Source organism: Diabrotica undecimpunctata, chromosome 1 (genome assembly GCF_040954645.1).
Source record: "Diabrotica undecimpunctata isolate CICGRU chromosome 1, icDiaUnde3, whole genome shotgun sequence".
Lineage (NCBI taxonomy): Eukaryota > Metazoa > Arthropoda > Insecta > Coleoptera > Chrysomelidae > Diabrotica > Diabrotica undecimpunctata.
Genome location: NC_092803.1, coordinates 159,472,932 through 159,498,682, shown reverse-complemented (window position 1 = coordinate 159,498,682; position 25,751 = coordinate 159,472,932). Strand labels below are relative to the sequence as shown.

Here is a 25,751-nt window from a genome sequence, read left to right as displayed (position 1 = left end):
AAAATATATTGAGAATAAAGAGGTCAAAAGTGACATCGTCTTAATCTTTATTTTGGTCGTTTTTACGTATATAAGCTATTAATTATGTTAAAAAAAATTAGGGCTAGAAGGAACTACATCGCTAAAGGGGTTTTATTGTTTAATATGGTCAATAGATCTCGAAATAAATATAAATAAACCGCCAGTGCTACCATTTAAAGTGGTGCGTTTTTGAGAAAGGGGTGAATTAGTCCTTATGCGTTAGGGTGCTATGGTGAATTCTATGCAATTTTAGTATATATATATATATATATATATATATATATATATATATATATATAATCTACAAAAAAGTTGTTGAAAATTAAATTTCCTATCAAAAGTGACCATTTAAAGTCAAAAATAATTTTTTTAAGAAAATATATTCAATAAACGAAGCAAAAAAACAGGAACACACGCGGTTTTCGCATTTTTACCCCATAACTTTTTCCAAGAGGGTATGGGTATAAGCATTCCTTTACAGAAAAAAAAACTTGTATCTTTCGTCTTCAAAATGACGTTTGGTGAAAGTATTTAGGATTTACAGATTTAGGATTTATAGATTTTTTTTTGGAAACATTGTTCTATAACTTTTTTCCACTCAGTTTTAAGTGTATGCAGTACATTTAATTGAAAGAAATATCATTGAAACAAGTCTACAGTAGAAGGTTCTAGAACTAATTTTAATATTTTAATTAATTTTTGCGTTTTATGGTTATTTCTGAAATTCCCCATTATAACTTTTTTTTCTTTTATATTTGATGATAGCTCATTTTCTTTACTTTAAATAATCTATTGTAAAATGAAGACCTCGGTGCAAGAACCGGACAACTCCACTTTTCTGAAGTGTTGAAAAATATTTTTAGACAATGTGAATGAATTATTCTCAATGAAATTAATCCTTCTAGAGGAACATTAGACAAGCAACATTATTTATTCAATAATTTCTTTTCATTTATAGTGAAGACGAAAAATTTTCAAAATTTTGTTTTGAAAAAATAGAGTTGCCTCTTTTTTGTTCCAAAAATCCCACATGTTAAAAATAAAAATGAAACAATGTACTGTTTTTGGATTTTTTATTGCAAATGAAATACGTAAAGGAAAATTTAATAATCAAATAAGTCACTACACTAACTTCATCTCGATCTTCGTTTATATTTCCTGAATTTTGGTCTTCGGCATTATCAGTAAGGTTTCAAACAAGCGGTTGTAATAACCTTGGTTATTTAAAGGTACATGTTTTTATACTCCTAATTTATTTGGGGTTTATATCCAACGGCTTTGAGTATGCTTTATTATTAGCATTGAGAATGCTGTATCTCTTTTTTGGTTCATAAAAGATTTTGTGGAAATAATAAATCCGGAACTTACAGACTATTTAATAAACTGATAATTTTTTGTATACCTCATTAATCTATGCGTTCATTTCAAATATTTCCTCATTAGCAAACTTGCCTTTTTTGGTCCTTTAGAGGCTGATTTAAAAAGTTGTTTAAAATGGCTCGAAAAGTTTAAAGAGATTAACATTAGTAAATTAAACAAATTTTGTTTAATTTACTAATGTTTGTATTTTGAGAACGATTTCCGAAGTGGAAATTGAAACGTTAATAAACGTACTTTAACCTTTAATTGTGGCTTATTGCCATTTAAATAGTAATTACTCTAACATGCCACAAAAAAATAGCCTCAGAACAATATACAACAAGTTAACTTAATTCAAGCGTAGGCACCAACAGCGGATAAGGATGAAGAGGAGATAGAACATTTTTACATGGAGTTAGACACAATTTTAAGATCTATTAAAAAAGAAGACATTACAATAGTAACGGGGGACTTTAATGCTAAAGTCGGGAGAGGAAAAGTTGACGAATATGTTGGGGAATTTGGTTTAGGTGACAGAAACGAAAGAGGGGATAGACTTGTGGATTTTTGTTAAAATGAACATTTTGCAATATTGAACACAATGTTTGAACTACCCGACAGAAGATTATACACTTGGAGATCTCCTGCAGACGACAAATACCACATAATCAGAAACCAAATTGACTTAACCAACTGAAACCAACGTTTGATTATACAAAATTAAGAAAAAGAGAAATACATCAAAAAGTGATCCAACAAGTCAACTAAAATCTAACACAAGTAGGAGAAGAAATCTTAACATCAGAAGATGTCTATAAAAAGTGGAGCAATACTTAGAAGGCATTACTAAAGGCTGCAGAAAAAAATTTAAAGCCTAAAAAGACAAATAAAAAACAGAAGTGGATGACTTCAGAAATTCTAGTATTAATGAAAGAGAGGAGAAAAGCCAAAGGGAGAAATGAGCCAAAATATCAAGAACTACAAAGTAGAATTAAAGTAGAGATAAAAAAGGCCAAGGAACAGTGGTTAACAGATCAATGTATAGAAATAGAAGAGTATGCAAACAAATAGCAAAAACCGAGCACACTATGGGATACTTAAAGATGATAATGGTAAACTCACTGCAGACATTAAAGATAAACTCAGATTTTGGCGAGAATACATAATGAAACTATTCGACAATGATAGAATGATACAAAAAGAACCACAGGAACAAACAGGACCGAAAATTATAATGTGCGAATTAGAACAGGCAATTAGAAATGCAAAGACCGCAATATCAGTAGGCCCAGATCAGATACCCACTGAGCTAATTAAATGCATTGACGAAGAAACTCTGCATATACTTTTAGATCTGTTCAACAAAGTATATACAACAGGAGTAATACCCGAAGATTGGTTGCTGTCCAAGTTTGTAACACTACCAAAGTCAATACATGCGACAGAATGCTATCAGTACAGAACAATTTCCTTAATAAGCCACACACTTAATATATTTCTCAAAATAATACATGAAAGACTATACAAAAAAATAGAAGAAGATATAGATGACACCCAGTTTGGATTCAGAGGAGGAATAGGAAAGACAGAGGCTCTGTTCTCTTTTAACATTCTCGCGCAAAGACGACTAGATATGAACCAGGATCTCTATGTTTGCTTTCTTCTTCTTCAAGTGCCATCTTCGTTCCGAAGGTTGGAGATCATCAGGGCTATACGTATTTTCGAAACTGCTGACCGAAACAATTCGTTGCTGCTACAGCTATACCATTCCCGTAGATTCTTTAGCCAGGAGTTTCGTCTTCTTCCTATGGACCTTTTTCCTGCTATTTTCCCTTGCATAATTATTCCAAGCAGTTCATATCTTTCGCCTCTTGTAATGTGTCCCAAGTATTGCAGTTTTCGTTTTTTGATCGTAAATATGACTTCCTTTTCTTTATTCATTCTTCTCAAGACCTCGACATTTGTGACTCTCTCGGTCCATGATATTCTCAGGATTCTGCGATACATCCACAGTTCAAATGCCTCTAATTTTTTGGTATCAATCTTTTTCAACGTCCATGACTCCATTCCGTAGAACAGCACAGAAAGTACGTAACATCTCATCAGGCGAAGTTTCATTTCAAGGCTCAAATCTCTTCCGCAGAACACTCTCTTCATTTTAGTGAATATAGATCTGGCTTTTTCTATTCTTATTTTGATTTCTGCTGAGCTATCGTGGTCTTCATTTATAAAAGTGCCTAAATATTTGTATTTGCTAACTCGATCGATAATTTCATTGTGTAAATATAAATTTTGGACATTTTGTGTTGATTTCGATATTACCATAAATTTAGTTTTCCTTATGTTCAAAGATAGTCCATATTCTTCGCTGTAGTCTGCTATCTTATTCACCAATGTCTGTAGCTCTTCAAGTGTTTCTGCGATCAGAACGGTGTCGTCGTCAAATCTCAGATTGTTTAATCTAACACCATTTATTTTAATACCTACGGATTGCTCAGAGAGTGTTCTATTCATTACGTCTTCGGAATAGAGATTAAACAGGGTTGGTGACAGTATACACCTTTGTCTCACACCTCGCTTTATTTCGATTTCTTCAGTGGTATTATTCTCTACTCTCACTACTGCTTTCTGATTGTAGTACATATTTGCTATTAGTCGGATGTCTCATTTATCTAAATTCTTTTCTGTCAGGAGTCTGATTAGGTGATCATGCCGCACTTTACCAAAGGCCTTGTTGTAATCTATGAAACACATGAATACATCTTGATTTATGTCAAGACATCTTTGAGACATAACGTTCAGTGCAAACAACGCCTCTCTTGTTCCAAGTCCATTTCGGAATCCAAACTGGGTATTATTGATGTCCATTTCCAGTTTTCTGTGTACTCTAGAGTGTATAATTTTCAGAAATATTTTCAGTACATGGCTCATCAGACTGATTGTACGGTAATCACTGCATTGTTTGGCATTTATCTTTTTTGGTATAGTAACAAAGGTGGATAAAAGCCATTCTTGTGGTATTTTTCCTGATGTATAAATGCTATTGAAAAGTTTAACCAAAATGTGAATCGAGTCTTTTTCTATTAGTTTAAGGATTTCCGTTGGTATTTCATCTGGACCTGGGGCTTTACCATTTTTCATTCTTTTTAGTGCGTACATTACTTCTTCTTCCGTTATTTCTGGACCTTCGTCTCCTTGTATGTTACTTAGCTCAGATTGTTGTCTATCATCTGCAAAGAGTTCTTCAATATAGTTTTTCCATGTCTTCAACTGTTCTTCTAGTTCTGTTATTATGTTTCCGTTGACATTATACAGGGTATTTGGCTGCTTACGTTTTTGTGTACCTGTAAGTTCTTTCACTTTTTTATGTACATTAAAAATATCATGTTTTGCCTGCAATTGCTCTATTTCTTCACATTTTCTTTTATAAAAATCTTCTTTTGCTATTCTGATTTCTATTTTGATTTCTTTCTGTATTTGTTTATACCTTTGTTCGCTTTTTCCTTTCATTATTCTCCGATTGTCCATGAGAAGAAGGATCTTATCAGTCATCCACCTTTGCTTTATTTTTGGTTTTTCTTTAGTCAGAATTTTCTTCATAGGACCTGTTATCGCCATTTTTACGTTTTGCCATTTTTTATCTATGTTGTTCGTTGGCTGAGATGTTTCTTTTTCATGTTTGCTTTATAGATTATCAAAAGGCTTTTGATAAAGTACGACATCAGAAACTTGTAAAACTGTTAAAACAAAAGAATGTGGAAAGTAGAGATATAAGGGTTATTGTCAATCTGTACTAGAATCAAAACGTAAAGGTTAGAATCAAAAATTTCGATACAGAAACTATAGAAATCAAAAGAGGTATTAGACAGGGTTGCGTGATGTCCCCATTGTTATTCAATCTCTACAGTAAGCTATTTTTAAGGAAGCCATATCAGAGAAACAACAGGGTATATTAATAAACGGAAAAATCTTGAACAATGTAAGATTCGCAGACGACATCGCTGTTTTGCAGACAGTCTAGAAGCACTGCAACGCCTAGTAAATAGATTACATCAAGTCCGTATAAAATATGGACTAGAAATGAACGTTAAGAAAACCAAGTGCATGATTATTTCTAAGCAACATACAGTATGAAAGCTAGATATCGAGGGAAAACAAGTAGAAAGGGTGAATAACTACAAATATCTGGGAACCTGGGTGAATGAAAAAAATAACCAAGGTAGAGAGATAAGAATATGCATTGAAATTGCAAGACAAGCATTTATATAAATGAAAATAATGTTTGTTAATCGAGACCTTCCTCTGGAGCTAAGGATAAGAGCCTTAAGATGCTACGTGTTCTCGACTTTTTTGTATGAAATGGAAAGCTGGACACTAAAAGCGGATAATATAAAGAAGTTGGAATCATTTGAGATGTGGTGCTGTAGAAGGGTTTTTAAAATACCATGAACCCAATGAGTTACAAATGCAGAAGTTTTAAAAAGGCTACAAAAGGATTGCGAGGTCATAAAGCACATCAAAACAAGAAAGCTGGAATATTTGGGCTACATTACCAAAGGTGCGAAATATGAGATATTAATGCTCATAATACAAGGTAAAATCAACGGTAAAAGATCCATAGGAAGACGAAGAATTTCGTGGCTAAAAAACCTAAGAGAGTGGTATAGTTCAGTAGATCTCAGTTGTTTCTGAGAGAACGGTTCATTCTACACAAAAATAAGAAACGTTTTTATTTAAAATCTACAAGGAATCTCTGTAGTTGGCTGTTTACCATATACAAAAAAAAATTTATTAAAAATCCTTTATAAAAGGTATATAATTTAAATTATATACCTTTTATAAAGGATTTTTAATAAAATTTTATTTCAAATTATCTGAGCTACATTTTTTATTTGAAATATTTTTTTCTATGGCGTACACATTCTTGGTAAAAAGATTTTTTGCATTTTTACCCCTCTCTGAGGGGGCTTTAGGGAGAAGCCCGGGGATAAAAGTGGTAAACTTTTTTGCATCTTTTTTGGGATTCCAAAATTTATATTCTCAATGAGATTCATCTTGTTTCTATAATTTTTAGGGGTCAAAATGACTGGACTATAAAGAATATTTTTTAATTGCAGGCGGACCTTTAAGGATAATCCAGTATGACTATATGACTATCATTTAAACATGCGCTAATTCAATTTGGGAGTTAATCATTTCGTTAGAATCTTGATAAATAATTTGTATAGATAGAATCAAAGGTTGAATAAACGGGATTTTTTGAATGCACATTTTTGTGTATCACAATTATCATCAAATTTCCAGATAACCTTGGCATTCTACTAATTGTATTAAGCTTATTATATATTTACAATCATATCCTAATTTACCATCCTCAGATAATATTAAATCTATAAGTACACAAAATTACCTTAAATATGCAAAATGGTATTATAATTTTAAGAATTTTGATAAAATTCCTTTAATTTAAATATATAAATTAAAAATTGTACTTCTACTTCACATCATTACAGTAGTCATACTTGTTAGTATCAGTAGGAACTTCTTAGAATTTAGTAAAAATGTCTCTAGTCAATGGAAAATACGTTAAGAGTGGAGAAGAAGGCTTCAAAGAATTTATGATTAATCAAGGTTCGTATAAGCATATATTATGTATCCATATGTACATAAATAAATAATTTTTACTGAACATTGTCAATGACTACTATTTTTTTTTTTATTATTATAAATTAGTGACAGTTTTTGGATGACTTTTTTGCTATAACCAATTTGGACAGCCTTTAAGAGAGAAAATTATATCTAATTTATTTTTTTTTGTAGTGTGGTTGTTTATATTTTTTGGATAAAATTTTTGAATAATTACTACATATTATTTTTAAACTTTTTTATATTGTAGAATATATTTTTTGTTGATATTTAACAATTTTTACTAAAGAATGCCTTTATTTACAAAATATTGATTTATATATTTTTTGTGGCGTCTTTTCCAAGTTTTAATATTTTTCTCCTTTTCCATTTTAAAGTAGTCATCATTATTTTATTTTATCAATTTATATTTAGTTTTATCACTGGTCAGCAATTTTTTTTTCATGCATATAATGTTACTAGGGAATAAATACAGCACATATACTCCTCACACAGCTAATCTTAATTTAATCAAATAACGGTATTATTAGAGTAACAACTATAAAAAATATTATAAAGTACTATGTTTAAGTTTTACTGTAAAAAATACTATTTTTCATGTACAGATCATAAAAGTTTTACTAAATCTATCTCAGTATAATAATAATATCCAAGTTATTTTGTAGTTCTTTCTTTTTATTGCTTTAATTAAAGCTTCTCAACCAACAGACCACAGATAATCGATACACAACATTACTCCTGGCCATTTTCCTGGCCAATGTGCAATATATCCTGATAAATTGTTTCACCAAGCTCATCTGAAGGTGAGCAATATATGAATAATATAGATGCAAAAGTCACATTCTCCACTTTTGAAAATTATAGAGGAAATAACGGGAAATAGAGGAAATATAATATTTATAAATAAATAACAAAACGTCTACAAATAATATTATGAAGTCAAGTACATATAACGAATTTTTTGTTAGTAAAGTAAATTAATAATGGATTTTATAAAGATATGGTGGGGAATACATCGCTGAAAACAAAAAAAATTACTTATTAACTTGAATAATGTTACTTTTGGTACTAAAATTTGGAGAATGTGAGGTCTGCACTGTAACAAGGTGGAGACAGTTAGTTGTGAAACCAAGCGTAATGGAAATGTTCAGATATTAAAATTCCATCTTTACCAATATAATTTAGGTATAAAAAAATTCAGTTTTTTTTTGTTAAACTTGTTTTATTTTGCTCAAATTTCACTTTAAAATATAAAACTTGCCAATAAAAAATTAAATTTGGAAAAGAAGTATCTCATTAACAACAAGGCACTTCATCTTCTTCAGTTGCAACTCCTTCTTCTGGGTCGTCTAATACAGTCTTGTAAAAATGTAATTCTTCAAAATTTTTCCATTCATCTCCATAACGTTTCTTTAAAAGGCAATTTATGTCGTCTTTCTGTTGTGGTTTCGTTATATAATTACCTTTAGCAATAGTCTCGGGCCTTAAGCTACACAAAGTTTGTCCTCGATTAGAGATGTTTCGTGTAGTGTCTGCAACTTCACTTCTCCACTTGTAAATTGTCCCACCTTGAACCAAAATACGTTTGACGTTTTGTACATTCTTTCGTATAAAAATAAAGTCAAAAAATCAGTAGCTTTTATGACTTCCTTTGTTACCGATTTCCAATTTGCAACTGTTACGTCATTTTCAAGCTTTTTAACAGTAGCAAACCTGTCTATTATTTGAATATATTCCTCATGGTTAACGATTATCTTACACTTTTGGATTTCCTTCTCAATATTTCCAAAAACGCGATCGGGAGGGAGAAAGCTGTGACCTGTCATTGGAAAAACGAGCTGGAGATCCGTTATATGATTTGGTGCATTTAGCAACCATTTGGCCGGCATGCCAAGTAAAATTGTGTTTTTATGTTGACCCCCACACCCATCACTAATAAGATGTGCAGCCGTCTATGGGGTCGTATTAACAGCACATAATAAATCAAATAAACAGGATGCTATTACATCTGAACTTTTTCCAAACTCGTTCTCAGTCCATACGTAGGAAATTTTGTTTTCCTTAGTAAGTTTGGATTTCGAAGACCCTTTAACAAAAAATTATTAAAGTATGACTTTCGACTATAATAAGTAAATTGATCTGGAAGTTTTGGTAGCGCCTGATTTTTTGAACATGTACATCCTTGTATACTTTTATTTGCTCGGTAAGTGACAAGCAAGTGAAACTTACATCCAACCGTAGGCTACCAAATCCTAAGTTATATTCTGTGTTAAAAATATATTCAAAGTATTGCTCTTTTACTTCAACAGTTTTGTCTTGAACAGCTGTTATGTACATTCGCTTTCGACTTATTCACGGGACACTTTCGAATATTTAAGTTATTTAGGTGCATCTCTTATTTTTGTAAAGGTTTGAACGTATAAAATCAATGCTTTGGGTATTCTCGATTGTGTCAATTGACGTTTTAGATAGAGTCAACAGAAAGGACAGCATAATCATTGACCCAGTAAGAACCATTTGTCCCAGTATGGACCAATATTGATTCATAGTGGGACTCCTATTGGTTTATATCAGGAGAAATATGATCCATACTGGGACTATTATAGTTGAAGCAGGAAATAAGTAGGTATTGATGAGGAATCAATATTTAAAATATTAAAAAATTTATTTGTATCAAAATTAACATTACAAAAAGCATTTAAAACATTTTATATGGAAAAAAATCAAACTCGTTACATAACTGACAAAATAAAACATTACCTTTTTATTAAAAATATTAAATATTTTTCTTATTATTGGTCTGAAACCGCAAATTAATCACAAACACAACGTGTATGAACATATGACTCAACACAAGTGATTTGAAGTGTTATACGCAACTTACAAGGTTGCCAGATCATATGTCCCACTAAGAACCATGTCCCAGCATAGACCACTGTCCCCTAATGTGTTTCGCTACAGTTCAAGCTATTAAAGAAAACGCATAATACTAGCTTTTTTGGCTGTAAACTTGTGAGAAGTTCCGTCCCCTCCTCTCCTTTCTTTTGACATTTCACCAGTAGTTAAGTACCTTTGGTCTAAGCGATGCACGCTGTACCTGGATAAATTTGAGGTTTCCAAAAATGTAGGATAGCAAACTGGGACATGTTTCTTTTTATTGTTTCGTATAAAATATTTCGCTCTAGCTTGTTGTACTGTATTCCTATTATTTTTAGGACACCTTCTTTGGATTTGGTGCATAGTAAAATGTTTTAAGATAAAATGAACTTGCGACGTTTTATCCTATATTGCATAAAACTTTGGGTGAAAGCGTCTAATATTCTGGGCTGATATTGTTCATACACCACTACGGTGGTTGCATGTCGGGAAGTTCGGGAAGCCTTTCAACATTCAAGTTAAGCAAGATATCTTGAATTTAAGACACAGTTAAGATTAAAGTTAGGTTAAATACCTACATTTCTTTGCCTCACTTCTCTTCCATTTTTCCGATACCTTCACTCGTTTCCTAGCAGTTTCACCAATTCTTTTGTTTACTGGTCGTACACATACATCTATTATTTTTGTATTTTATTACTTTAAATATCGAAAAAAAAACGACAATAACTTAAAAAAAAATACTTCGCTTATGTGTAACTAGTATAACAATGCAATTTTTATTAATTAATTTGTACGAGAGACTGTTAGTTCTGCTTTCTCAAACTTTGAAAAATTGTGTATTTCAATGTGAAGAATATGAAACAACTAAAAATAAATTTTTAACAAAAACTGGAGATTGTGACTTTTACATCTTTACCCTTCATCTCATAGAAATACCTCGATTTTCAGGAAAAAAAATATAAGTGCGAATTTAAAAAATGAATCATAAGTGACATGTTGCATCCTAGATTTTCAAAAGCACAAAGAAGTTCTTGAATGATTTCTCGATAGTTTTCAGCTTTCTTATTGCCAAGTAAATTATGAAACACTTCTATTAGAGCTACACAAGCTTTTTGAAGTTATACTTCTATACGCACGGTCGGCGTTGGAAATTTGCATGAGAGTGAATCTGTGAAACCATTACATATGTAAGATAATGAGTAAGAGAGAGACAGAAGATATTTTCTCTCTCTTCCTCTCTCGAGAATAAAAATGTTCCTTTTGTATATATATTTAATATTATATATATACCATATATATATAATATTGTATATATATATATACACATGTCCAAAAGTTTGGAATACGTACAAATAATGTATCTACGCCTATGGTGGTTTTAAACCTGTTGTTGATATTCATTCTAGAGCGTTTTTAAATGAAAATGATAAAAAATTTGAATCGTTTTTGTATGATTTTGAATTGAGCCGTTTAAAAATGCCTAGAAACATGATATCTCATTTTGACAGATCTAGAGTAATTGCTTTGTTACAACAGGGCTTTAGTCAAAGTTATATCGCGAATATTGTTGATGTTGCTCAGAGTGCTGTATCAATAATTAAAAAAAAATCCAAGACTCAAATGACGTCAAGGATCGACCCAGAAGTGGTAGAAGTCGATGTACAACAGCAGCACAAGATCGGCAAATAACATTGATAGCTCGAAGAAATCGTCGGGAATCTACAAGTGGTATATCCAGAAAAATTTCTAGGCTTCAAGGACTGAATATTTTACGGCAAACAATAACACGCAGACTAAATGCGGTAAATTTGTATCGTAGATGACCGCTACGTGTTCCTAAACTAACTTACCAACACAAAATAGTAAGGTTGCAATGGGCTAGAGAAATGGTACATAATGGTCCTAACTGGAATAACGTGATGTTCTCTGATGATTCAAAAATTGGCTTGGTATCTGATTCGCGAAGAACACTGGTTTGGAGGGCCCCAGGACGACAAGCCTGACTAGAAACAGCCCAACTGCGTGTCCCATTTGAAGGTGGCAGTATTATGGTTTGGAGTGGTATTATGAGTGGTACACGGATGCCACTGCTGGTTCTGGAGAGAAAAGTCACTGGTGCTGTGTACGTCGAGGAAGTTTTAAATCCTGTCGTACGTCTATTCCGAGAAGCAGAATTGTGTTTATGCATGACAACGCACCTCATTATCGAACAGCAGCAGTACAAAATTTTCTGGAAGAAGAAGGAATATCTGCATTACAGTGGCCTTCGAATTCCCCCGACATGAACGGTATTGAACATGCTTGGGACATTCTCAAAACACGCATTAACAAGCGAAACAATCCCCCTATTACACTTCGAGAACTAAAAGATGCTGCTCGTGAAGAATGGGAGAGAATTCCGCAAGCCCAGCTCGACCAGTTAATGGGCAGCATGCCAAATCGCCTACAGGCATGCATACAGGCCAATGGAGGAAATACTAATTATTAGTTTTATTAAAAAATATTTTTTTCTATACTAATTTATTTCTATAAGTAAGTTGTACATTGTAAATTTTTCACTCCAATAGAATAAATAATTTTTTTGCATATCGTTTATCTGGTTTTGAGATTTATTTAGTATTGTTGAGAATTAAAACAAAATAATGTTTAACTATTCAGAAGATTTTATATATAAAAATCAATAAAAAGCTAGAAATATTCCAATATTCCAAACTTTTGTTCATATGTGTATATTTATAATATTATATATAATATAATATGTATTAATATTATTATTTATGTGATATGTTTTGTATTATTTAAAATTAAAAGGTTTATAATTATTTTAGGCTTTTGTATTTCAAAATAATTAAAATTTATTCATAAAAAATAACACAGATTTTTTATGTAATTGGGCTCTAGTTTTTAGGCATTTAAATTCGATTTTATTTTCTTGGGTTTTGTGCCGATTAAACCTATTGACAGCTTTTTTGCTTTGTCGTATTGCTTTTTCCCACTCTTTATTCCATCATGGTGCTGAATGATGATTGTGAACATTTTTTGTTTTTTTTTTTTTTAATTTGAAGATCGTTTTAAGTCAATAAGATTGGTGATTGTTCTATAGATAGCACAATAGTTTATTTCGCAGCTTTATATGAAATAATCAATATATGTTGAAAATCTTAGCCAGTCAGTCTTCTCAGTTTTCAATCTTTTCGGTTTTCCATTTTGAAACAAATGTGTTTTGTGGTTCCTTTAGGATTCGTGTTTGTTTTTGATCTATTTATTTTTATTAAATTTATTTACTTATTAATAAATCCTCAATAATATTATAGGAATGCCAGAAAATTTCGCCCAACGTCCACAAGATGAGAAATTCATAAGTGAATACAAACTGGACGGAAACAAACTGACCAGAAGTCATATTGTTGAAGGAGCTGCTGACAAAACACGAACGAGAGAGATCATTTTGGGACAAGAATATGAAGAACAATTTGGGCCCCGTAAAGTTAAGGTAAGAAGACTTATTAAAGGTTTTTTTTTATTTTCGAGTTTTGTCTTAATGTAATAGATTAAGTTGAGGATGTTTCTGTGAAAATGTTATACAGCTATTTTCGTAGTATTTCGTAATATGTTTACTATTAGTTCAATTAAATACATATCCTTTATTGAGATCAATAATTTTAATGTAACTCCAATTTTATGTAAAAATATTACGAATTTTTCTAGAATGTGGCAACACTTGAAGGGAATGTTCTCACAATAACAAGTCTTAAGGAGGATGGATCTACAGGAATATCAAGAATACACACTTTTTCCGAAGATGGATTAGTAGTTGTAAGTATAGATGTATATTTTTAATAATTATTATGTACTTATCTTACCTTTGTGTTTGTCAAAGTTTCCTTACTCTACAGCCTATAATATAAAGTGCAATAAAAATTGCTATGAGAAATATGACTGAACCAATTAAAATGGACCAATTTAAAAATGATTATCACTGATTCGGTAATATGAAATAACTGTACATATTGACACCTTGTTTTATCGTAATAATACCGTAATATCGTATTAATAATTTGAAATCATTTTAAGAACTTTTATTGTATTTAATAATTTTTAGGTTCATAAAAGCAGCAAAGGAGAAGGAAAACTTCTGTTCAAGAGGTTGTAAGTGAACAAACACCAACATTATAGGAGTAGATGTAATATTTTTTTAAATTTTTGAATAAAGAATTATAAAAAGTTAACTACACCTCTTTAATTGTTTAGGACCCAATGCATTCTTCTTTATATATATATATATATATATATATATATATATATATATATATATATATATATATATATAAAGAAGTAAACGTTAAATATTGGGTTTGCAACAATATATATATATATATATATATATATATATATATATATATATATATATATATATTGTTGTATATAAGTCTTGAAACGCCCAATTATCTCTATATTATCATTGGTTCAACGATACTCTTTCAAACGATTCTCCTATAAATAAGGCGACCGTACAAAAAATTGTAAAGCGCTTTGGTTAAGCGCTTATAAGACTATAAGTCGAGTAACTGACGAGAACTTCGTTAAGAAGATATATTTTTTCGACAACGCAGTATTTACACTGAAAATGTAAATTGCCAAAATTTAAGGTATTGGAGTGAGGTAAAGCCATACTGGATACGTGAAAACCTTACTCAAAGACCACAAAAGCTAAATGTATGGTCGAGTATAGTAGATCTTCAGTTATTGGGCCGTTTTTATAAAAGTTAATTTTAACCAGCAATAACTATGAAGTGCTACTTAGAAATGAAATTTTAGAGCCAATTTTAATGAGATCTGATTTCAGCAAGATGAAACTCCAGCTTATTTTGGTGTATATGTTTAAAGTTATTCAGATCAGACTTTTCTCAGACATTGGATTTGGTAGATTAGAAAGTATTTAAGTAGCCTCCTCGTTCACCCGATTTGAATTATAAAGGCTTACTTTTATTCAAGATACTTGAGAGGTAAAAACTATAAAACTAAACCAGAAAGTGTTGCAGAGCTAAAGCAAAGCATTATCGATGAATATATATTAGTTTATAGAGAAACGTGAAGAAATGTAGACACACTCTACTAGTATTTAGAATACTGTCAAATTACCAATGGATGACATTTTGAAGACTTGATTAGGTAGACAATAATTTAGCAATGTAGTAAACTTTTAATAATTATACTCAAACTTGTTGTACGTAGTTTAAGCCAAACAATTTATTGAGACGATTATGCGTTTATCTATAATTTGTATGAAATAGTAGGCAAATATTATGGCATTGGAGCACAAATTATTTAAACAGTCGTCCGAGTTGATTCAAATTCAAGCTCGAAAATTCCAACTAATGTCATGTAATAAAAAGCTTTTGCTGAAATTTTCAAATCGTTTGCACATTTCGATAGTCCAGGGGAGCAGAAAACGATGTTATTAAATTCTTTTCGATCCTCACCGTCAAGGCAGATGGCATCTCTATGCGATAGCTGCTGAAAGTGGATAGTATTTTGGGGACATTATCTGGGGACTTGGACCTTTCTAGTTGGAATTTGAATCTAAACTGGCTACAAGCGGCCCACTGAAGAGAACACTAGAAAGCACTGAGGGAGGCCTATATCCAGTTGTGGATGAGGTTGTCCGATTGATGATGTTTAAGGAGATTAAATCCCAATGCATGCAAGCTAGCCGTAGTATATACATAATACACCATAATTAGAAACTTCTAAACCTAGTATGTGAGGAGGTTTCCACGGGAACAATGTCATTGGGCGTCTAGACTACGATAGTGAAGTAGCATCCGATCAAATCCAATATTGACCCAATACAGATTGATCGAAGATCGAGTTAATTAACAGTTGTATTTAGCAAAAAATAACTCAGGTGTGTAGCGCTACACGATGATGATGAAGAGTTATAAAAAATTTGTATTGAATATTTTCCCTTTGAATGCGTTCTGGTTTCTCCAATTTTGTTCTTCTGCTTGCCAATAATCGCAAATGCTTCATGATGTTTTTACATCAGCACATCTTCCCTTGATTTTTTTTGTAATTCTCATTTTTGATTTCTTCTATGGAAACCTTCTATTTTACACTGGTCCTTTGAACGAATCCCATTTGTTTCAATAACTAATATACAAATCCTCGGGAATTCGGTTGACCCATTAATAATCTGTTCACTATGAAAAGAACTTTGGAATGAAACAATGGATCTTTTATTTAATAAGCTGTCTTCCTGTGCTAAAGATTTGCCTGCAGGACCCTAAATGGGGTCTTTGAGGACTATATTCTATGAGTCAGTGACCCGGATTGCTCTTCTGGTCTTTTGTCTACATTTCTAATTGCCAATTTAAAAGTTCTGAGCACTCTTTTTGGCTTGTTCCCATTTTCTTCCTACAAGTCGGGACGAAATAATGTCGTTCGCAAGCTCTCTCTGCTTATTTTTTTCTCCCATGGGTTCAATGGTGGGACACCTTAGAATTAGAAAGCAAAGTAGTTGCAATGGAAATCTCACCCGTAAAATGACTTTTAGTGCGGCTGATTGGAGACTTGCTGACTAAACATAATGCAGATATGCTTGTGTACATGTATGTTTTGTGTTGGAGTATGTGCGTATGTGCGTATATTTGTGTGTGAGAATATGTCAAGTTCAAGCAATAAACTACAGTGAATGAGATAAATACAGCCCCTATTATGTTTCTTGTTGTTCGGAGAGTATTTATTCAGTTATAACTTCACACCTGTCCTGTGGTCCTATATATCAATAGGAGGTTCTTTATTAGTCATTGGGATGCACATTTCTTTCTCTTAAATAATAATAATTTTCTTCAAATATTTTATAATTGTATGTCTCCAACCGTATAAATCGTTTGGTACATGTATCTACATTAAACATACAGTGTGTCAATTTTAACTTACAATGGGCTATATCTCACGAACAAAAGCTGATATCGAAAAATGCTTGAACTGGTTTCTAGGATAGTAAGGGACAACTAAAATGACATGAAAGGGAACTCACCCTCAGCAACCCTTTAGGCCCCACCCACCACAAGCAAAAAAGTTTAAATTGCAAACCCCTAATTGTGATACATCATTGAAGAGGCTATAAAAATGCTATTCAATGGTATAAATAACAATTATACAGGGTGAAGCAATAATGGTGAAACTTTGGCTAAATGGAAAATTTAGTGCGATTTTTGTTGATTCTGTTGATGACCCTGTATAATTATTGTTTAATAATTATACAGGGTGTTTATATCAGCCAGCTTACTATGACTTTTATATTTTTAATGCTATCTCCCAGACTAATATTTTTAATGTTAAGTGCCCGTCGGAATTTTTTTTGTTAAATAAAAACTGAATTTGCCGTTTTTGCAAAACAAGTTGAAAACATCTCTTTTTGGGTTCTGTCAGATTTAATAATATTTGGTTTATTTGAGAATTTTCAATGACATTGTATACATAAACGCATGGAAATCATTTTCATATTTGCCTCCCAGAACTAGTGTTATTTACGAACAGCTCAAATATTTCATGGAAGGCATCCGGACAAATATGTAGGTCACATGTACGTTTGTACGTCCGCGATTTAGTTAAAAACTTTAGAGAAACGGGTTCAGTGCAAAATATAAGAAGAGATGACTCAAGATTACTGAATAAAGCATCCCAAATTGGGGTCCTTGGAAACTTTGCAATAGAGCCTACTGCAGCACGTCAAGTATCGGCAATGACAGGACTTTCACATGAGTCGGTTAGAAAGGTGAAAGCTTTCTTCAAGAACTATGCGATCATGATCCAGACCGACGAATTGAGTTTTGTGAACACATGACTCTAAGAATTTTTGTTTCACTGATGAATGTATTTTATGCTGAATGGTAATGTAAATAAACAAAACTGTCGGTACTGGAGTGATGCGAACCCGCATAGATTCAGAGATGGTCACACTCAAAATCCTGAAAAACTGAATGTTTGGGCAGGAATATTAAGCGATGCTATAATTGGTCCCTTATTCATACCAGGCAATTTAAGTGGCGACATGTATCTCGATATGCTGGAAAATATCATCGAACGTTTAATTGTGCATAATTTAGAGAACCAAAGGGACGATCAAAGCAACCTGGCTCTAGACGAAGATTTGCTGCACTTTTAACAATATAAAGCACCTCCTCACTAAGCAGCTCCAGTTAGGCACTGGTTGGATACTATTTATCCAAACAAATGGATTGAAAGGAGAGGTCCTATTGAGTGGCCACCGAGGTCACCAGACTTACCGCCACCTGACTTTTTTTATGGAGTTACCTTAAGTCAGTTGTTTATAAAACCTAACCTGCGTCACTTGGGAAATTGCGAAAAAGAATTACGCAAGCATGTCGCGCTATTACTAGAACAACCTTTTCCAAAGTTCGTGCAGAATTTGAAAATAGGCTGTATTATTATTTACAAAACAAAGAAATCCACTTTTAACATTTACTTAATTGACATTTTTAAAAAATTTGTAGTTCAACAAAAACCTCATTAAATTTTCCATTTAAGCCAAAGTTTCACAATTATTGCTTCACCCTGTATAATTATTATTTATACCATTGGATAGCAATTTTTAGAGTCTTTTCAATGATGTATCACAAGTAGGGATTTGCAATTGAAACTTTTTTGGTTGTGGTGGGTGGGGCCTAGGTGGTTGATGGCCATGAGTTCTGTTTCATGTCATTTTAGTTCTTCCTTACTATCCTAGAAACGATATCAAGCATTTTTCGATATCAGCTTTTGTTCGTGAGATATAGCCCATTGTAAGTTTTAAAATTGACACACTGTATATGATCACTCAATTAGAGAATTCTAACAATAAAACACTAAAAACTTTTGTTTTTAAACTTTTAAAGTTGATCATTCAGAATTATGTTTCTAATTTTTAAATTGTTATTTTCCATAGATTCTGATAGATACCTTAAGTCCTTTATTTTGAATGTGAATAATTAAAAGAATGATTATGGTATAGAAGGTAAAGTGCGTACGTAGAATCTGTTCTTCTATTATTGAAAGCCCTTTTATGTTCTGCTATACGTTTTTAAAAAGTTCTACCAGTTTGACCGATGTAAGTTTGTGGGCATTTGTGGGACTAGCCACATTTAAGTTTGTTAATATTACTGTATAAGTGTTTTTGCTTTTAGCTCTTGTTGTTCTTAATATATTTGCCTAAGTTGCTGTTAGTTCTAAAAGCTGGTATTGTATTTTATTCAATTACCTAACCGCTCTTGATTAATTTTATTTGACATAAAAAATATTTTTCCTAGTATTCCTCCTACAGAAACTTTTGTTCAAGTAAAAAACCTTTTGCATCTTCTTGAAATTTGTATTAACCAGGATTACTTTGAATTTAATAATCAAATATATACAAATGAAAGTGCAGGACTTATAATGAGACATCCATACATAACAAAGACTTCAAAACATCCCGTATCAAAACAGTTTTTATATTGGTAGAGATACGTAGACGATGTGCTGGTTTACAGGAACGAACAGGCAACTTAAACAATTCTTATCGTATATTATTTCACTCCATAGTCATGATGAATTTACTATAGACTGTAAACTATTTACTATAAACAGAACAGAATCAATCCCTAAATTTTCTAGATTTAAAAATTATCAGACTTCAAACCAACCATGAGTTCTCCCTATTTCATAAAGCTACCCATACTGACCCGACTATACACAATTTATCATTTCATCCTACATAACATAAATTGGCGACCTACCGTAGCATGTTACATAGATTAATAGAAATTCCCATGTCAAAAAACAAATAACAAAGAACAAACGATAATTAAAATTTTAAATCAAATCAAAAGAAACATCAGAATCCCATGAAATTAGTATTTCTGCCACCAAAGAAAAAACCCAGTACCTTTTGTTTGATTCCATATACATATAACATATAAGTATATGCAAGATATCAACAAAAATAGGCAAATACATAAAAAAGAAAGGAATAACACCAGCTTTTACAATAAACGACAACGAAGGCAAATATATTAAGAACAATAAGAGCAAAAGAAAAAGCACTTTCAATAATAGAAAAACAGATTCTACATACGCACTTAATTTTCTAGACCATAATCATAATTATAATTGAAATCTATGAAAATAAACAAACTAAAAAATACAGTCATAATTCTGAATGACCAACTTAAGACAAATAGTTCTCCACTCCTCAACTTATTCAGTTAAAGACTATAAAGTGAAAACGCATACCGATTGAGAAAGGCACTCTGCTCAAACAGCTGTAGTCATAAAAAAAATTGTGCTGAAGCTATTTTCTTGTGGCATTTTAAAGTAATTAATATTTAAATGGAAATAAGCCACAATTAAAGGTTAAAGTAAGTTTATTGGCGTTTCAATTCCCACTTCGAAATACAAACATTAGTAAATTTACTTTACTAATGTTTGTATTTTGAGAACGATTTCCGAAGTAGAAATTGAAACGTCAATAAACTTACTTTAACCTTTAATTGTGGCTTATTCCCATTTAAATATTAATTATCATAAAAAAAATTGTGAAAGTTTGAAAACAAAAGTTTTCAGTGTTTTATTATTAGATAAAATAAATTTCCTCCATCACTTAATTCGAGAGTTAATCATCTCGGAATCTTGAGGCATAAGTTTTATATAAATATAGAAACAAAAAATACTTCTTTTTAAAGAACAAATAATTTTTTGTATGTTCACTTTTCCACATAACCTTGACATTCTTTTTTTAAAAGAATATTACATATTCAGAAATACATCCTATTTAACCATCCTAAGATAACATTAAAGCATTAAGTAAACAATAGTTCCTCAAATATGCGAGATAGTATTATAATATTAATAATTTTGATAACATTCCTTTATTTAAATATATAAATTAAAACAGTGAGGTCTACTTCACGTCATTACACCCAAGAAACTCATTAACATCAACAGAAACGTATTAGAATTTTAAGCAAAAATGTCTCTAGTCACTGGAAAATACGTTAATGTTGGAGAAGAGGGCTTCAAAGAGTTCATGATCAGTCAAGGTTTGTATTTACTTTATAAAATAATTTAATTTAAGGTTGTGAATAATTTCGTATTCATTTTTTTTAATATCGTTTAGTGAAACTTTTTAGGATAACATTTTCTATACAAAGTCAATTTGGTTGCATATAAGTGTTTCTTGTTTACTTGGCTTGCAATTATTCTTATTTACTTTAAGAATTAAGCTTTAAGTCATTCCGCCCTTAGTCTTGCCATCTTCTTGGGGACCGCCCCATGTCGCTTTCTCAATCTACTTTGGTTTATTATTTCAATATATTGTTTCCATTTTCACGTGTTTTACTGTATTATGTTATTCATCGACAATACAGTGAGTCCAATTAAGTCGGCCCCATATGGGAAACATTGTATTTTTAGTTTTATGAAAAAAATTTATTCTTTATAAAAAGTTCTGCATGATCTAAAACTTGAAATTTAATCATCAAACATTAAATTTAAAAAAAAAATGTGAATTGTGGATATTGGTAACTCTTACATAAAATTCTTATTTTTTGACAATCCGCGTATATGACTGAAAAAATTTAATATTCGATGATTGTATTTTAGGTTTTAGACCATGTAGAAGTTTTTAAAAGAAAAATATTTTTTTATAAAACTAAAAATAAAAAAGTTTTCCGGTGCAGACTTAATTGGATCATATTGGAAGACCAAATTTCACGAACTCTTAAAATGAGGTTGATTAACTACTTACTATTCCCAATACTGACATGCGGATGTGAATCTTGGATCCTACGACAAACGAAAAGAAGAAAGATAGACGTCACTTAAATGCTCTGTTGGAGAAGAATGTTACGAATTCCATGGACCGACCGCAGAACAAACATTTCAATTTTAAATGAGGTAAAAGTCAGCAAACGGTTATCACAGAATACATGGCACAGAAAACATGGAAAGACTTATTATCCAAGGAAAGCTAGAAGATCACTAGGAAGATCATTAACAAGATGGATCGATTAAATTACACGAATATGCAAAAGCCCTAGGCATGAATTAAAAGAAATGACCAGCGACAGAGATCTTTGAAGACGGATAATACACGACATTTCGATGAATGAGCCAACCATGTATTGCTATTTTTCCTGTTCTATCCTAAAAATCTTCAGTTTTTTTTTATTCATTTACGCCGTAACCACAAGGGTTATTAGCGACCTAAAGAGAGAGAGACAGAAGATATTTTCTCTCTCTTCCTCTCTCGAGAATAAAAATGTTCCTTTTGTATATATATTTAATATTATATATATACCATATATATATAATATTGTATATATATATATACACATGTCCAAAAGTTTGGAATACGTACAAATAATGTATCTACGCCTATGGTGGTTTTAAACCTGTTGTTGATATTCATTCTAGAGCGTTTTTAAATGAAAATGATAAAAAATTTGAATCGTTTTTGTATGATTTTGAATTGAGCCGTTTAAAAATGCCTAGAAACATGATATCTCATTTTGACAGATCTAGAGTAATTGCTTTGTTACAACAGGGCTTTAGTCAAAGTTATATCGCGAATATTGTTGATGTTGCTCAGAGTGCTGTATCAATAATTAAAAAAAAATCCAAGACTCAAATGACGTCAAGGATCGACCCAGAAGTGGTAGAAGTCGATGTACAACAGCAGCACAAGATCGGCAAATAACATTGATAGCTCGAAGAAATCGTCTGGAATCTACAAGTGGTATATCCAGAAAAATTTCTAGGCTTCAAGGACTGAATATTTTACGGCAAACAATAACACGCAGACTAAATGCGGTAAATTTGTATCGTAGATGACCGCTACGTGTTCCTAAACTAACTTACCAACACAAAATAGTAAGGTTGCAATGGGCTAGAGAAATGGTACATAATGGTCCTAACTGGAATAACGTGATGTTCTCTGATGATTCAAAAATTGGCTTGGTATCTGATTCGCGAAGAACACTGGTTTGGAGGGCCCCAGGACGACAAGCCTGACTAGAAACAGCCCAACTGCGTGTCCCATTTGAAGGTGGCAGTATTATGGTTTGGAGTGGTATTATGAGTGGTACACGGACGCCACTGCTGGTTCTGGAGAGAAAAGTCACTGGTGCTGTGTACGTCGAGGAAGTTTTAAATCCTGTCGTACGTCTATTCCGAGAAGCAGAATTGTGTTTATGCATGACAACGCACCTCATTATCGAACAGCAGCAGTACAAAATTTTCTGGAAGAAGAAGGAATATCTGCATTACAGTGGCCTTCGAATTCCCCCGACATGAACGGTATTGAACATGCTTGGGACATTCTCAAAACACGCATTAACAAGCGAAACAATCCCCCTATTACACTTCGAGAACTAAAAGATGCTGCTCGTGAAGAATGGGAGAGAATTCCGCAAGCCCAGCTCGACCAGTTAATGGGCAGCATGCCAAATCGCCTACAGGCATGCATACAGGCCAATGGAGGAAATACTAATTATTAGTTTTATTAAAAAATATTTTTTTCTATACTAATTTATTTCTATAAGTAAGTTGTACATTGTAAATTTTTCACTCCAATAGAATAAATAATTTTTTTGCATATCGTTTATCTGGTTTTGAGATTTATTTAGTATTGTTGAGAATTAAAACAAAATAATGTTTAACTATTCAGAAGATTTTATATATAAAAATCAATAAAAAGCTAGAAATATTCCAATATTCCAAACTTTTGTTCATATGTGTATATTTATAATATTATATATAATATAATATGTATTAATATTATTATTTATGTGATATGTTTTGTATTATTTAAAATTAAAAGGTTTATAATTATTTTAGGCTTTTGTATTTCAAAATAATTAAAATTTATTCATAAAAAATAACACAGATTTTTTATGTAATTGGGCTCTAGTTTTTAGGCATTTAAATTCGATTTTATTTTCTTGGGTTTTGTGCCGATTAAACCTATTGACAGCTTTTTTGCTTTGTCGTATTGCTTTTTCCCACTCTTTATTCCATCATGGTGCTGAATGATGATTGTGAACATTTTTTGTTTTTTTTTTTTTTAATTTGAAGATCGTTTTAAGTCAATAAGATTGGTGATTGTTCTATAGATAGCACAATAGTTTATTTCGCAGCTTTATATGAAATAATCAATATATGTTGAAAATCTTAGCCAGTCAGTCTTCTCAGTTTTCAATCTTTTCGGTTTTCCATTTTGAAACAAATGTGTTTTGTGGTTCCTTTAGGATTCGTGTTTGTTTTTGATCTATTTATTTTTATTAAATTTATTTACTTATTAATAAATCCTCAATAATATTATAGGAATGCCAGAAAATTTCGCCCAACGTCCACAAGATGAGAAATTCATAAGTGAATACAAACTGGACGGACACCAACTTACCAGAAGTCATATTGTTGAAGGAGCTGCTGACAAAACACGAACGAGAGAGATCATTTTGGGACAAGAATATGAAGAACAATTTGGGCCCCGTAAAGTTAAGGTAAGAAGACTTATTAAAGGTTTTTTTTTATTTTCGAGTTTTGTCTTAATGTAATAGATTAAGTTGAGGATGTTTCTGTGAAAATGTTATACAGCTATTTTCGTAGTATTTCGTAATATGTTTACTATTAGTTCAATTAAATACATATCCTTTATTGAGATCAATAATTTTAATGTAACTCCAATTTTATGTAAAAATATTACGAATTTTTCTAGAATGTGGCAACACTTGAAGGGAATGTTCTCACAATAACAAGTCTTAAGGAGGATGGATCTACAGGAATATCAAGAATACACACTTTTTCCGAAGATGGATTAGTAGTTGTAAGTATAGATGTATATTTTTAATAATTATTATGTACTTATCTTACCTTTGTGTTTGTCAAAGTTTCCTTACTCTACAGCCTATAATATAAAGTGCAATAAAAATTGCTATGAGAAATATGACTGAACCAATTAAAATGGACCAATTTAAAAATGATTATCACTGATTCGGTAATATGAAATAACTGTACATATTGACACCTTGTTTTATCGTAATAATACCGTAATATCGTATTAATAATTTGAAATCATTTTAAGAACTTTTATTGTATTTAATAATTTTTAGGTTCATAAAAGCAGCAAAGGAGAAGGAAAACTTCTGTTCAAGAGGTTGTAAGTGAACAAACACCAACATTATAGGAGTAGATGTAATATTTTTTTAAATTTTTGAATAAAGAATTATAAAAAGTTAACTACACCTCTTTAATTGTTTAGGACCCAATGCATTCTTCTTATATATATATATATATATATATATATATATATATATATATATATATATATATATATATATATATATATATATATATATATATATATATATATATATAAAGAAGTAAACGTTAAATATTGGGTTTGCAACAATATATATATATATATATATATATATATATATATATATATTGTTGTATATAAGTCTTGAAACGCCCAATTATCTCTATATTATCATTGGTTCAACGATACTCTTTCAAACGATTCTCCTATAAATAAGGCGACCGTACAAAAAATTGTAAAGCGCTTTGGTTAAGCGCTTATAAGACTATAAGTCGAGTAACTGACGAGAACTTCGTTAAGAAGATATATTTTTTCGACAACGCAGTATTTACACTGAAAATGTAAATTGCCAAAATTTAAGGTATTGGAGTGAGGTAAAGCCATACTGGATACGTGAAAACCTTACTCAAAGACCACAAAAGCTAAATGTATGGTCGAGTATAGTAGATCTTCAGTTATTGGGCCGTTTTTATAAAAGTTAATTTTA

General features: G+C 31.4%; 2 protein-coding genes across 2 annotated transcripts; both read left to right on the top strand.

Moving 5' to 3' along the window:
- The first annotated feature begins 6,853 nt into the window (after window positions 1-6,853).
- Window positions 6,854-14,132, top strand: LOC140441127 (fatty acid binding protein 1-B.1-like). Its single transcript, XM_072531588.1, has 4 exons — window positions 6,854-7,011; window positions 13,218-13,396; window positions 13,612-13,719; window positions 14,006-14,132. Exons 1-4 carry the CDS (start codon window positions 6,942-6,944, stop codon window positions 14,054-14,056), a joined length of 408 nt encoding a protein of 135 aa, XP_072387689.1. The 5' UTR covers window positions 6,854-6,941; the 3' UTR covers window positions 14,057-14,132.
- Window positions 14,133-20,825: 6,693 nt separating this feature from the next.
- LOC140441118 (fatty acid binding protein 1-B.1-like) lies at window positions 20,826-25,182 on the top strand. The gene is made up of 4 exons (XM_072531576.1): window positions 20,826-20,984; window positions 24,268-24,446; window positions 24,662-24,769; window positions 25,056-25,182. The coding sequence occupies exons 1-4, from the start codon at window positions 20,915-20,917 to the stop codon at window positions 25,104-25,106; spliced, it is 408 nt and encodes a 135-aa protein (XP_072387677.1). The 5' UTR covers window positions 20,826-20,914; the 3' UTR covers window positions 25,107-25,182.
- Window positions 25,183-25,751: the final 569 nt, after the last annotated feature.

What these genes read in the sequence shown, in the direction of transcription:
- LOC140441127 (XM_072531588.1), top strand. Translation starts at nt 6,942, where the DNA reads ATGTCTCTAGTCAATGGAAAATACGTTAAGAGTGGAGAAGAAGGCTTC. An exon ending in AGAATTTATGATTAATCAAG is followed by an intron (nt 7,012 to 13,217) that starts GTTCGTATAAGC and finishes ATAATATTATAG; the next exon opens with GAATGCCAGAAAATTTCGCC. An exon ending in TTGGGCCCCGTAAAGTTAAG is followed by an intron (nt 13,397 to 13,611) that starts GTAAGAAGACTT and finishes GAATTTTTCTAG; the next exon opens with AATGTGGCAACACTTGAAGG.
- LOC140441118 (XM_072531576.1), top strand. Translation starts at nt 20,915, where the DNA reads ATGTCTCTAGTCACTGGAAAATACGTTAATGTTGGAGAAGAGGGCTTC. An exon ending in TTGGGCCCCGTAAAGTTAAG is followed by an intron (nt 24,447 to 24,661) that starts GTAAGAAGACTT and finishes GAATTTTTCTAG; the next exon opens with AATGTGGCAACACTTGAAGG. An exon ending in CCGAAGATGGATTAGTAGTT is followed by an intron (nt 24,770 to 25,055) that starts GTAAGTATAGAT and finishes AATAATTTTTAG; the next exon opens with GTTCATAAAAGCAGCAAAGG.